Source organism: Bacillus rossius, chromosome 1, assembly GCF_032445375.1.
Source record: "Bacillus rossius redtenbacheri isolate Brsri chromosome 1, Brsri_v3, whole genome shotgun sequence".
In the NCBI taxonomy this organism is placed as follows: Eukaryota; Metazoa; Arthropoda; class Insecta; order Phasmatodea; family Bacillidae; genus Bacillus; species Bacillus rossius.
Genome location: NC_086330.1, coordinates 120,647,316 through 120,661,087, shown reverse-complemented (window position 1 = coordinate 120,661,087; position 13,772 = coordinate 120,647,316). Strand labels below are relative to the sequence as shown.

At 31.8% G+C, this 13,772-nt stretch overlaps 2 protein-coding genes across 6 annotated transcripts in view; one reads left to right on the top strand and one right to left on the bottom strand.

The window, feature by feature from the left end:
• LOC134543307 (dual oxidase-like) overlaps window positions 1–13,772 on the bottom strand; it is a 129,572-nt gene that overhangs the window by 30,320 nt on the left and 85,480 nt on the right. For all 3 annotated transcript variants that reach the window (XM_063388239.1, XM_063388256.1, XM_063388248.1), the window contains exons 18-23: window positions 11,314–11,454; window positions 10,695–10,776; window positions 7,279–7,372; window positions 6,292–6,385; window positions 5,334–5,501; window positions 4,002–4,209 (exon numbers count right to left, since the gene is read on the bottom strand). In XM_063388239.1, the coding sequence (XP_063244309.1) occupies window positions 4,002–4,209; window positions 5,334–5,501; window positions 6,292–6,385; window positions 7,279–7,372; window positions 10,695–10,776; window positions 11,314–11,454 (787 nt within the window). The remainder of the gene's footprint in view (window positions 1–4,001; window positions 4,210–5,333; window positions 5,502–6,291; window positions 6,386–7,278; window positions 7,373–10,694; window positions 10,777–11,313; window positions 11,455–13,772) is intronic.
• Window positions 1–13,772, top strand: part of LOC134543321 (GPI mannosyltransferase 2) — a 151,181-nt gene that overhangs the window by 53,802 nt on the left and 83,607 nt on the right. For all 3 annotated transcript variants that reach the window (XR_010076918.1, XM_063388269.1, XM_063388277.1), the window contains one exon: window positions 6,272–6,413. The gene's annotated coding sequence lies outside the window, so the exon portion shown is untranslated. The remainder of the gene's footprint in view (window positions 1–6,271; window positions 6,414–13,772) is intronic.

Below are 13,772 nucleotides of genomic sequence, written 5' to 3'. Positions count from 1 at the left end.
TATTTGCTAGTTAGCCAACGAGTATATCTCGGGTTTGGTAGCTGGGTAATTGCCTTTAAACTCTTGCTGGCTTGTTACAGACTGGTGCTACTATCTTGTGGCTGTTTTGAGAACTAACTGGACATTCGTTTATTGCGCTGTCAGGAGGTTGCGCCAGCATTCACTTTGCAGTGAGTGCAGCGTGCGCTATCTATTTACTTTCGTGTAAAATACTTGTTTCAGTTTTTACGTGCGGGGTTTCAGTACGCGTGTGATGTAATGATAAGTTTTTTCTGTAAGAAACGGAAAAATGGATAAGTGTGGTAAAAGCGAAATACTAAATGAAAACTTTATCGACTCTGGTTCTGAAGGTGATGCAGACGACTCGGATTTAGACCCGGAATTTTTACGGTCAAGAACAGGTTTGTAAATTATATTTACAAGTTTAGTTTACGTTTCTAAATATTTACTACAAGATATAAAAATAAATCGTTACTATTTTCCTTCAATGCAATTTTTGTAACTTTGAAAATGTACCTAATAATTTTTATATTTTGTTATAGATGCAGATGCGAGGACTCGGACGACAGTGAGTCGGAAACTGAACAACACAATTTTTCTTTAGGTGAGTCTGCTTCTGGCCCGCCAACCAAAGTATACAAAAAGTCAAGTGACTGTCAGAGTGACACTGCTCTTGGTTGGACACATGAAGATACACAACCACAGCTCCCAGTGTTTCAAGAACATACAGGAGTGACTGCTAATATTGATAGATCTTCTACTGCATTTGATTGTTTTTCAATTTTTCTTCCTGATTCAATGATCAAACACATGAAAACTGAAACAAATAGATACACTGCTGCTGTTGTCGATAAACTGAGGCGTACAAAACAATTGAAACCTAACAGTCTGCTTTCTAATTGGAAGCCAGTAAAACTATGTGAAATTTATCATTTTTTTGCAGTTGTTTTTCATATGTGTCTGGTGAAGAAGAGTGATCTCAAAACACTACTGGTCAAAAATGATTTTTTGTCTACTCCTTTCCCAGCATCTATAATGAGTAGAAATCGTTTCTTTTCTATTCTGTCAAATTTTCACTTGAATGATGATAATACTTACATACAAAGGGGACAGCCAAATCATGATCCTTTGCACAAAATTCGGGCATTTTTTGATCATCTAGTTCAAAAGTTTTCCCATTCATTTGCGCCTTATTATAATCTGACGATAGATGAAGGCATGTGTGGCTTTCGTGGCCGTATTCAGTTTCGTGTTTACATGAAAAATAAGCCGCAAAAATATGGCATGAAACTTTATATTGTATGTGATTCATCTACCAGTTATGTACTAAAAATGGAAGTTTACTGCGGGAAAACGAATGTGGATAACATCGTTATGTCTATTGTCCAAAGATTTTTATCTGATAATTTTGACAAAGGTCATGTGGTCTACATGGACAGATTTTACAGTTCTCCAGCACTCGTTGATTTTTTGTGGAGCAAGAAAACTTTAGCTGTAGGGACATGTATGACCAACAGAAAACAGCTACCAAAAGAAATAGTAAAAGCAAGAATTCAGAAAAATGTAATGGTTTTAATGCGGCGTAAGCATTTATTATGTTTGAAGTGGAAAGACACCAGAGATGTTTTGGCACTCACTACTTTGCATAAGGCTACAACATCCGAAGTTGATGTCAAGTCAAAAAATGGGAAAGTGATGAAAACAAAACCTCAAGCTGTTTTAGATTAGAACATTCACAAGACAGGTGTTGATCGAAGTGATCAAATGATTGCTTACTATCCCTTCAACCGAAAACAGTTGAAATGGTGGAAAAAGCTATTTTTTCACATGCTTCTGATGTAAGTTACAAATGTGTTTATCCTGTACAAGGAAACGAGAAATGGCGAAGAGAAAAAAAACTGCCATCTTTCCAACTTTATTAGAGAAGTTGGAGAAGCTTTTGCCGCCAAAGGTAGCATTATGTCGCACAGTGAAACTGTTCAAAATGTTGTGACATTTCCTGGAAAAGATTCCGGCCACAGAAAAGAAGATGAACCCAACACGAGTTTGCAAGGTGTGTTCCGTAAAAACTAAAGCATCCACTGGCAAAACAGGAAGAAAGGAAACAACTTGGTGGTGTCCCACATGTGAAGTGCCTCTGTTTGCCTGAATGCTTTCGTGACTATCACACCAAAGCAAATAATGCATAATTTATCTCTAACTAAGTATAAGAAAATGTCAATGTTCACGTTTAAAGCACATGATTTACCTAGAACAATTTTTGTTGTGAGATATGAAATATTTTTGTAAAGGCTGATAGATAAACAGTATCAGTATCGGTTATATAACTTTGTAGATAAACATACAATTATATATGCATATAGGCCTACTGGTTATTTATATGAATTTTCATGAATCTTCATGAATCTTGGTTGAACATAACATGTTGGGTAATATCTATACCCATATTTTATAATGGAAAGTTGAAATTTATTGTTCGATTCCTGTAGGTTGTTAATTAGTTTATTTATAAGTAAAATTTATTTTTGTAAGGACATAATTTTCAGAATATAATTTAAAAAAATTTAATTGTAATGACCAAACCAAAATGGGTGTAGGTAATCAAAAATAGGTTTTTCAAAAATATATGATATTTGATACATAAAAAAGTGTGTGAGTAAAATGTCTATGCTTGCATGCATATAACATATGTATTATGTAATTATTTATTTATGAATATTATAATAATTTTATATTTAAAACATTTTATAATATAATTAAATGTAATTTTAGAAAAAAATTTAATATAATTCGTGAATATTTGCATGATTCTAAATATAATAGAAGGGCCATCTGACTTTTTTTTTCAAATAGCAAAATCATGAATTATTGAAATAAAAACAAAAATAATTTTTATAACGGTGTTTTAGATATTTTTCCCCTGAATTTAAAAGCATAAAAATTTATTAATAAAATTTTATATATGGCTAAATTTTTATTTGAAGATGCCAAATTTTTTTTAAAAATTCTAAAATAGGCTGGTGTGATCACATATAAATGCATATATTACCATGGTACTCAAAGTGTTAAAAACTATTAATATTGCATTATAGTAATTTTTTTATGCATCCATTTTTGTATTTACAAAATTATTTTAAAATCCTGGCACCAGGCAATTTGTGATTTTTTGAAACTTTCTAAAATGTATACCAGATTTGTTTATAGTATTTTGATAATATGTTATTTCTACATCATCGTATGGGGAAAATATATTGGAAATTTTAAGTTGGTTAGAAAAACGATTCACAGCATTATAGTTTCGTCTTTTAGATATTGTATAATCATATATATATATATATATATATATATATATATATATATATATATTACAGGAAAAGTGGACACATTTTTGTGTTGGTGAGGAGGTTCTATATATGAAATGAAAATATGAATACTTTAGTAATATGAATACCAAGGGAGACAAAAAATAATGTTAGAAAAGGAGGATTATTAATTTGTGAATTTCGGTTACAGTCATATTATAATTACCCTTACATTATGTAAGCATGTGTAAAGCTCACAAACTAAACTATAAAATTTTTTGTATAATCCATTCATTGCCGTAAAGTATTTATTGACGTGAGAATATCAACACAAAAAGTTGTTTTGTTTCAACTCACTTGGGCGAGCTATTTTCAACATAATGCTTGATTAAATTGAGGGATAGGTACCCTGTGATGAATCTAAAGTAGAATATAGAATGAATTTAAATATACAGAAATACATATTATAAGGCAGGATGAAATTATTAGAACAATTAAAATTAAAATTATGTAACAAATATTTTTTTAATAAACATTATTATGTCACCACTCATTGATAATCACCATAGCTCTGGACCGTACTAAAGCACTTCAATAGGTACCGGTTATTTAAATTTTATAAAACCTTTTAATCCTTACTAAAATCTTAAAACAGAAAGTTCATGAATTTTTTCCATTGTGTTGTTGGATGGTACTTACAGTAGGCTCGCTCTGCAAATATTGCCAACACGACAAGTGTGTAGAGAGTCAGCCAAAAGATTGTAAGTGAGTAGTTTTCGATGAGACGTTGTATAGCGAGTCTCTTTGAAGGGGTGGCGCTCAGGTTTTTGGTGTTGGGTGGCGTTTTCTGTTGCTCCAGGGTCGTAGTGGGTTCAGAATCCTGTGTTCCTTCTGTTGCATCTCCTGGCTGTCTGTAATCAAATACATTTATGGTAAAAATTCTGCTTGGCTTTTATCTCTTAATTTAGAAAAAAATATGAAACTACAAACAAGCTAGTATCCAACATTTCACGTTTAACACCTTAGACAATTTTAAGAAAATATTCAAGTTATTGTCTCAAATGGGGTTGGTTTAAATTTAATAAATGTAATGTTAAATTTCCTTTAAAAAAAAAAAAAAAAAGGATGATTTGAAGACAATAGTTCATGAAAAAGTAAATAATACTGGATTCATACTTTATTAAATTTAGCTCCAAAATTTTGTAAGATATGATATTAAAATATATTTTTTTACATTTACACTAAAGTTTTATTCTTTTATATTTGGTTCCTTGATTTAAAATATGAATTGGCTGACTGTACTAATGTAGTGGAGGTTATAGTATGTTTTTAGAGTAATATTGGTTATAGAATTTAAATGTAAATAAAATAGACCATCTAGTAAGTTTGAAAATGCTTTTATATTAGGGCATATAACAATTATTTCACCTGTTGAACAATGAACGAAAATGTTTGTTTATGAAATTTATTGAATACAGATAAGCAGTTAGCATGTTTAAGTGACATTTAAGTAGCAGTAAAAAAATTGTAACCAATACTACTGCCTTTATTTTTTACATACTAGTCCATTTTCTAAACATCTATTTCATGGTCCAAACTAGCCACTAGATGAAGTTGGTATATATGTACATACATACATTTTGATGCATGATCAGAAAGGAATTGTAGTGCATATTAAAGCTAGATTATTGAACTTTAGAACAGTACTGTAACTTAAGAATAAAATACCATTTTTACTTAAAAGTGAATAATTTGGTTTTTTCGTATTGCATTCCTTAAATATTTTTTACGTACCATTTTGCACAAGTTAGTGAAATTTAAGACAGTGGGTTAAAATTCTGTAAAACACTTTTGAATTGCCTATTTGGGATTGAATTACATCAGGGTATAGTATGTTTTTTACATGATGAAAATTTTTTAAAAATTATATTTTTAATCATTGCTGATATTTTGTAAACACGTTTTATTACCCTTTTTAAGAGACATTTTTCTAAATTTTTAGCTATACCGAATTGTCAAGAGTAGCTATACTTGCCTGTACAAGTTGCTAAATGTTTCCTGGGCTTTTGCCACAAACGATGTTCGTGTGTTCACACTGGCGGGCTGCCCAGGAACTCCGGTGAAGTTGAGATGGGTGTAGTTCAGTTTGTCTTTGTAGTCTGCTAGCAGACGCTGGAAATCGCTGACGCCAATTTTTGCCTGTATTGGTCATAGGAATATTTTTGTAAAAGAAATGATACAAAAGTGTTCCAGGTATTGTGGTAATGTGCAATGTGGTTGGTCTGTCTAATCACTCACTTCCTTCTGAGGTGATCTGGGAATGATTCTTGGCAGGGTTGAACCTGGAATTTTCTTAAGGCTCAAGTCTGACACACCATGTTGAGATTTTATTTTTTTCAGGGCTATTTATAAAATGGTAACTCAATACTTCCTTGCATTTGTTGTTTTGCCACAACAACAAATTTTCAACAGATTTTCACTAAGTGTAATATTATGGGTGTAAAAAGTTGCGTGAGTGATGATGATTACGAAGATGGATTATACCCATGATATTACACTAAGTGAATATTGTGATAAAAATGTATTTGTGAGAGAACAATAAAATTAAAGGAAGTATTGAACTAAGATAAAAGTAACAATGAAAAAAAAACAAAAAAAAAATTGACTTGGCATGTGAGACAGCATCTTAAGTGGTAAATGTTTCTGTGTGCCGGTGGATTTTGTTTCCCTCACTCGTTCTAAATGTCATTGCTCCTTTCCTTTGCTTATCACTGCTCATCTTCTCTAATGAACCAAATGTCAACAAGCATTAATTTATTAGCATTAATTGTTAATTAATTGATTATCATTAATGGTTAAGCATTAGTTAATTGATTAATTCAATAACTCATTAGTTAGTTTATTTATTAGTTCATTAATTTATTATTAATTCATTCTTATTAACAATTAAGGAGGGAACTTTGTTTCAGGTGCAGGATGATCCTCTTACCTTGTGCTGCAGTCCAGCTTGTGTCATCATGTCTTCGACGATGTTGTTCAGATCGCCTTCCTTCACGTCTGTGCTCACCGTCTCGATCAAGGACCTGGCTCGGAGATTCACACCCGAAACAGGTTTGTTTCACTTTATTGCATATGCATTTACAATACGTCATTCAGTATCATGCCTTTTTAACTATGTAGTATTTTTCTTAACCAAATTATACCCTGATAAAAAAGTAACTATTTTAATTGTAACTGTAATACAATGTCAAAGGAAAATATCTTCCAAGTCATTATTAGTTTGTCTAAAATAAAATATAAATATCTATATTTTTTTCTCAAATTTTAATATCCATTCAATTAGGTTATTTATAGAGTACTTTTAACTCTATATTAAAAGTACAAAATTTTGAAAAAAGTGTATTATATATTTTAAAACCTAATATCCAATAAAATCCATATATTTTAAATATATATTTCACTAATTATTTCAAAATTATTCTTTACACATCCGCCAGGAATTTGAATTTAATCCTGGTGGTTTGTCTTAAAACATATTAAGTGTCCCCTGGTTTTTTTCATTCCATCATAATCCTAGTATTACAGTAGACAGCAGTATCTGGCGAGGCAGATACTGCTGTCTACTGCTTTTTCTGCATTTGCTGCTTTTTACTCTCCCAGATTTAATGAGTAAAACATGTGGGTGTTGCCACTGAGTATCTACATCTACAGCATCGGCAGATAGTATCAGTTTCAGGGACATCTGCAAAAGCATGTGTCAGCCAGCCATAGCTTTTTTTAAACAGACTAACAAGCATCTCAAATTAACACTTGAACCTAAGTTTGGGTTTTCTGGAGTTAATTTTGAAAAGTACATGTATATTTTAATATTTATATACCTATTTGAATTTTTTGTTAGTAGTTTCTACTTGTGTTAGTTTATTATATTTGGGAAGCAAAGAAATAATACTAAAAATAATTTTACGTAAGTTCTTACCTGATCATGTGTTTGAAATCAGTTTTTGTAAGCTGTCTTGTTTTGTTGATGTCGTACATATCAAACATTAGCTGTGCCTTGTCATCAGGAGAACCTTAAAACAAACAATTAAATTGACATTTTAGTATGAATGAATAGCTTATTATGTACATTTTGTGTGTTGTATTTTATGCATGTTTAGGGTTAACAATTAGTATCCGCAGATTTAACATTTTTGGTTTACTATTCTGCTGCTAAAGTAATGAAATATACATATAGTACCTAGAGTTAACGTACATGAGTATATACGGCTGTGACTAAGGAAAGCAGCTTCAAAATAATTCTGCTAGTTGTTGGAGATCAGGGTGAAAAGTTTTTGTATACCACAACAGGCAACTAATCACCCTTTGCTACAGATTTCAAGCCTGTCAACAGTAACATCAGTTAGTCGTATAGCTACGTTTCGCATGAGAGACTGGCTAATTCCAGATCAGTATTAGTACAACAATTGACATAAAGATGGGCAATTGATAGTGTATCAGTGTAAAAACCCTAGCGCTCCCTCGCTTGTGAATATTTACAGGTCACCAAAAAAGTAAGGAAACTGGAGGTCTCGTTACTAAAATTATGAAAATGTCTTGAAATAAATAGTTATGGTTCTATAATTCACAAAGCTTTAATTTCCAGCAGCATTTTGTTGACTTGCTTTTAATTTTTTGACGCTTCATGTCAGTTTACAGTCGCACATTAAATATAAATAGTTTTGACACTCTACCTAAATAATGTGGAAATTATCACTAAAAATATTTTAAAAAGTTTTCTAATGTGAGAAAATTTTATTAAAATGTCCTGAAAAAGTGTTGAAAATGGTTCACCAGGTATTTGTAGATAACGCTAAACTATATCTGGGCAGGCAGGACCTGAGGTCCCTACATTGTGGAGTTATTCTGTGAAAGGGTAAAGGAACGGCTCAGTCTGCCAGTTTAGTCTTGCAGAATAAATGAAACTGCAGGGAGTTAGTTTTAGTAAATTGTTTGTAGATTTCCCCATCATCTGTAACCTGTCAGTGGGTATGAGTCTGTAAACCTTACATTTGATTTTAAATTTGGAACATGCAAAATTGTTATAGTAAAACATTAGTTATATTCTTTTGGGTTTTGGGTCACAATTTATTATTGATGTATTTAAAAAAAAAAAATACAAATTATACTTCAAAATATGTAAGTAAAATATACAGCATGAGTTTTAGGGAATTGTAATATGTTAATATGTCAGTCATAAGTAATTAATTTACTACCCTACTTTAGGGAACATTAAATTGCATATTTATTATTCAAGGCAGTAATTTTGGTGCATTTAAATTTTATAACTTAAGAATAGTGTGTGAAAAATATAGCTTCTGTCATTTTATTGTGTTGTGAAATACAATGGTAGTTCATGTTTTGAAGTATGTCTCTTAATTCACTTAATTTAAACTGTAAAAGCTGCTAAAAATGCATTATTACCTACTTGATTAAGTTTTCAAGTGTAGTCATATTTTACTTTTATTATTTTCCTTTGTTTGAAAGCATAATGATGCAATGTTATGGTAAAATTACATCAGTATTAGAGAGAGAGAAAAAGAGGCAGGTATGCCCTGAAATGTAAGAGAGACAGAAACGGTAGTTCCCCGCCGAGCGTGGGAACTCATAAATTTATGCAGAGTTTTTTCATTACTTGTGACTTTTATTGGATTGGCAGATTTTTTTTAAAGTGCATCTTAAGCTTGTATGTTATTGGTTGTTGTTGACACATGACCATCTCCCTCCTCCGTGGGTGGAGGTAGTCAGGTCGGTCGTTAGTCATGTTGTGATTGTGGTACCGAATGGTCGCAGTCAGGCTATGGCTCAAAATGCAATATAATTATGTAGTTTAAAAGAAAAGTTCGCGGCTGAGGTCCGTGCGGCGCTGATTTATAAACATTTTTGGACATTTTATTTAGAATTTGTTGACTGCAGTCGTCGGTGTTAAGCCCATAACGAGGCAAACATGAGTCATTTTGTCGTCATTCAAGAATGTAAGTACTTGGCTTGTACCATGAGTTCGTGTGAAATCATGGTATTTGATAATAGTAATAAATAACCTTTTCATTGGACATTTCGGTATAAGTATATATTCGGTATAAGTATAATTGTTTTCTCAAATCAACATACTTTTTTTGTTTTGTGTTGTGAATTATCTGGAACAGTGTTGAGGTCGGAAGATGTGGCCTTTGTGCTGATGTCAATTTTTGGTAAATGATAATAAAAAAGCAGTAAAAAGAAGTCATTGTTCTCGAGAGACTTTATTTTGATCGTGAATCATTCAAAACATTGTTTTAATGAAATTTGAACAATATTTTCGAACCCAACAATTAAAGTGTTTTTATGTTTGTTCAATTCAGACAAAGTTTGAGCTAGCTGGGAGGTTGGGGTTGTAACAACCAATCACAAAGCAAGCAATCACAACACATTTCACTACCAAAAACCTTCCAGTGTACCTTGCATGTTTCATATAATTAAATTTTTTTTTATCTTTTTACTGTCTCTCTGTATAGTAAAATAAAAATCACTGTTGGGAAGTAAACCAGTTACACTGTCCAGTCATAAGAATAAAACGCCAGAACTTCTCAGCGACTGATAAACTGTCTGTCAGCGCCAGAGCGTCGCACATCTGTCTTTACTTTACCAAAATAATATACACGGTTCTAGAAATATAATTATAGCTTCCAAACAAATAAAAATGTAAAATATAGTCATAACAATATTGAAAGTAAATAAAATATCGAAATAATAACTTAGCAAACAAAGTGAAAACCAGTAAAAATATAGTTAAAAGGCTTTTCTGAATTAAATAATTATATAAAGAAATTAATTAAAAGAATGTTAATTATGACAAAATGAAAGTATGAAAAATAGGTCACTATGGCCTTGAAGCTATATAACCAACTGATCCACCTGAATGACTTAATACCTCTCAAGAAATTCTTATAAAAGATGGGGAGGGCCAGGGTCCTGCAATATTACAGACGTTGTTCTCTGTCTCGTTAGGTGGGGCAACAGGTTCCCAACAAATTCTATTCTTTTAAATTCATGCTTTCATGTGTATGTATGCATGTATACACGTTGTATGAAACAGCTTATGCATTTATTGCAACCAGTTCTTCTCATGTCACAGCATCATTAATTAATTTAGGACTTGCTTGGAAGGTTGGTAGTTCTCTTATTTTGCGGAGGGGTGGAGGAGAACTTATTGCCTCTATTTGAAACATGTATCATTCATGTTACACATGTGTTCAGTGTTTTAGAGGAAGCAGTTTAATAAGTTTTCAACTGATATGAGACTCATATGTTTTTAACAGCTCTACTGTTTTCTATAACTAAATAAACTGACCAGGTAACTTACAGGCTTCCACTTACCTTTTGCAAAAATTACGAGCATGTCGAGAAATTCTCTGAATGAAACAAATCCATTTTGGTCCTTGTCAACCAATGCAAACATCTGAAAAAAATATCCAGCATTTTTTTTTTGTATGTTTTTAAAAATAATAAATAATATTATTGTGTTAGTTTTTTATAGCCAGTGTGAAGTAAATTATCTGGTTATAACAGATTTTGTATTAGATTTTTCATCTCCACAGTATTTTATGTGATAGGAAGATGAGCCCATCAGATGGCAAATCAAAAAAAAAATTTGGATGATTTTTTTTATGTTAATATAACAGACTTAAAATATTTTCAATTGATTTGGAAATTTTCAGCTTGATTTGATATTATTCAGATAATTTTAAATTAGAAAACACTTATGTTTTTTTTATCGTCTGTGGATTATTAGTCGTAGGCAGTTGTGCTGGGAGATCCACTTGTTAAAATAAAATGTGATGTTCATTGTGTTACAGCTAGCAAGTTGTGTTAATATTTTTTCTGTCGTGATTACCGTTTCAAGTTCCCAGGTTTGCATATTTTTTTAATGTAAAATTAATATTAAAATATTGTCAGGTTATTTCACTGAACCATGCAAAAAATACTTAAAAGGTACCTTCTCAACAAATTCAGAATCTCTTTTCATGCTTAATGCATCAGCAAATTCAGTCTTGGTGATTTCAGTGTATATAATTTCTTTTGAAGTATTTTGATCTGTATTTAAAATCTCATCTTCTGAGTGTGGAATTCCAAATGCCTGAAACACATTAAAAAAAGTCAAAGCGCTATAAACTTTAGTAGTACATCAAGTACATTATCTCCCAAAAGTTTGGAATAGTACTGAATTTGTTTGGATGTTTTTGAAATCACCCCTCATGATTGTACCTCACTGATTTATTTGAGTCTGAAGTTAAATCATCCCTCAGTCAATGATTGCATCTGTCTTTAGACAAGTCTGCTTAATTCTATTTGCGAGGTTCAAAAAAAATCCTTTTAGGCACAGCCTTCAGGCGTAGGTAGATTTAAAAGTACCTATTTATTCTGGAAATAGTTTGGAAACTTCTATAAACTTCTGGAACATTTTAAGAATTTAATGTAAGTAACATAATTATGTTCTCCAGTATTACAAAATTATCAAATAATATTTTCTAATTTTCGTTACAGCAAAAAAATACAATAACGTCGTTTACAATGACAGTAAATCTTTATTTTAACCAAAACACCGTATATAATTCGTTTATAATTCTTTGTTTCCTTCGGTAGTTAATTTATGCTATGTAGCGTAAGCTACACGTTCACCGCCTTATCATATCATACATCATGAGGGACGCTTCCTGCTCTCCACTGCTCTCCGCGCGGTGATGCAATACTACCAGCCCGCCCGCTCGGCCACCCACGTATCTCGCACGTAGAAGTGTTATCTACTTCCTGCAATGACACAGCATTTTCTCCTACCCCTTCCGGCCGACCTTGGGCCGTGGCCGGCCGGTGGCATGAAACATGGCTCATTTTGCGTCGTTTCTATTTACGTCGCGGTTTTCAGGAACGTAACCCCGACGTAAACCGAGGACTTACTGTAGATATGAAAGTATATATCTATTAAAAAAAGCAATGATTATTTTTTAGTTTCAAACTTTGTTATTTCCACCCCTTGCTGTAATGGTTGAGTAAACAAAAATTTATTTTAACAACAGTTTTAGTCAATATTTAGACAGTTAAACAAAAATAAGAATGTATTTGATAGTGTACTGGGTAGGGAAATTTTATTTATTTTCTCATTCCAACCCCAGGTTTTTTAACCACCTTGCAATAATGGTTTGTATTATTTCAATTGTTTCTTACTTTGGAAGTTAATTTTTTTTTATTTACAACCCTTGTTTTTTCCATCCCTTGCAGTTATAGTTGATCATATAAAAAAAATAATTTCAGCAGAAAGTTTAAGATAATATTTATACGGTTTACAAACAATTCTAACGGATTAAATAGTCTACATATTAAGGGAGTTAAGAATTTTTTTTGTCTTTCAACCCCTGTTATTTTCCACCCCTTGTAGTAATGGTTGGTTATATAAAAATAATTTCGGATTAAAGTTGTAGATAATATTTACTAATTTTACAATAAAAAGGAATCGTTTTAATAATGTAAAAGAAACGGATTTTGTGAATTTTTTTAATTTCCACCACTTTTTTTATAACCCTTGAAGCAATGGTTTTTAATATTAAAAATTGTTTCAGACAAAAGTTTTAGATAAAACTTATAAGATTTACAAACAATTTGAATGGACTTGAGAGAGTGCTTACTAAGGGATTTATAAATTTTTTTAAAATCTACCCCCTATTTTTTAACCCCTTGCAGCAATGGTTCGTCTAGTCAAAAAAAATTTCCAGACAAAAGTTTTAGAAAAATGATTATTTGCCCGAATTCGATGTTGTGCCTATGAAGAGAGTTATGATTTTTTTGTCCTCCAATCCATGTTTTTTTTAACCCCTTTGCAGTTATGGTTGGTCGTATCATAAACTTATTCTGACAAAAGATTTTGTTATTACTCCTACAAGTTATAATACGTTCAAACGGATGTGATATTTTCCACATCGTGGGAGTTTCAGTGATTTTTTTGTTATTTAAAAACCCTTCCCCATTTATACCCTTTTGGTAGGATATTGCCCATTAACGATCTTGACCAAGATGGACCATGAAATGTAAAACTATATAAAAATTTTTGGAAGTATTTCTCTGAAATCTACCTAAATAGTCCAGTCGGCAGAGGTTCAATTTGGGGGGTACCTTGCATTAAATCGGAACTTAATGAAACTTGGAGGGGTTGTTTATGGGTGCTATGTAGGGCTTTACTCAAGTTTTCTACCAAAAAATCCTTGCGGAAAATTGATGGCGGCCGAAAAACCGCAAACTTTTGGCTCTCGTTTCAGTTTTTTACTTATTACTTAAAAACAGTGGTTCTTAAAAAAAATTATACTCTTACCAAAATAAAATAAAATAAGAATTTACGTTGAATAACTTCTTGAAACGTTAAAATCGGTGCAGCCGTTTAGCCGCAATTGATCGTCAAAGATCAGA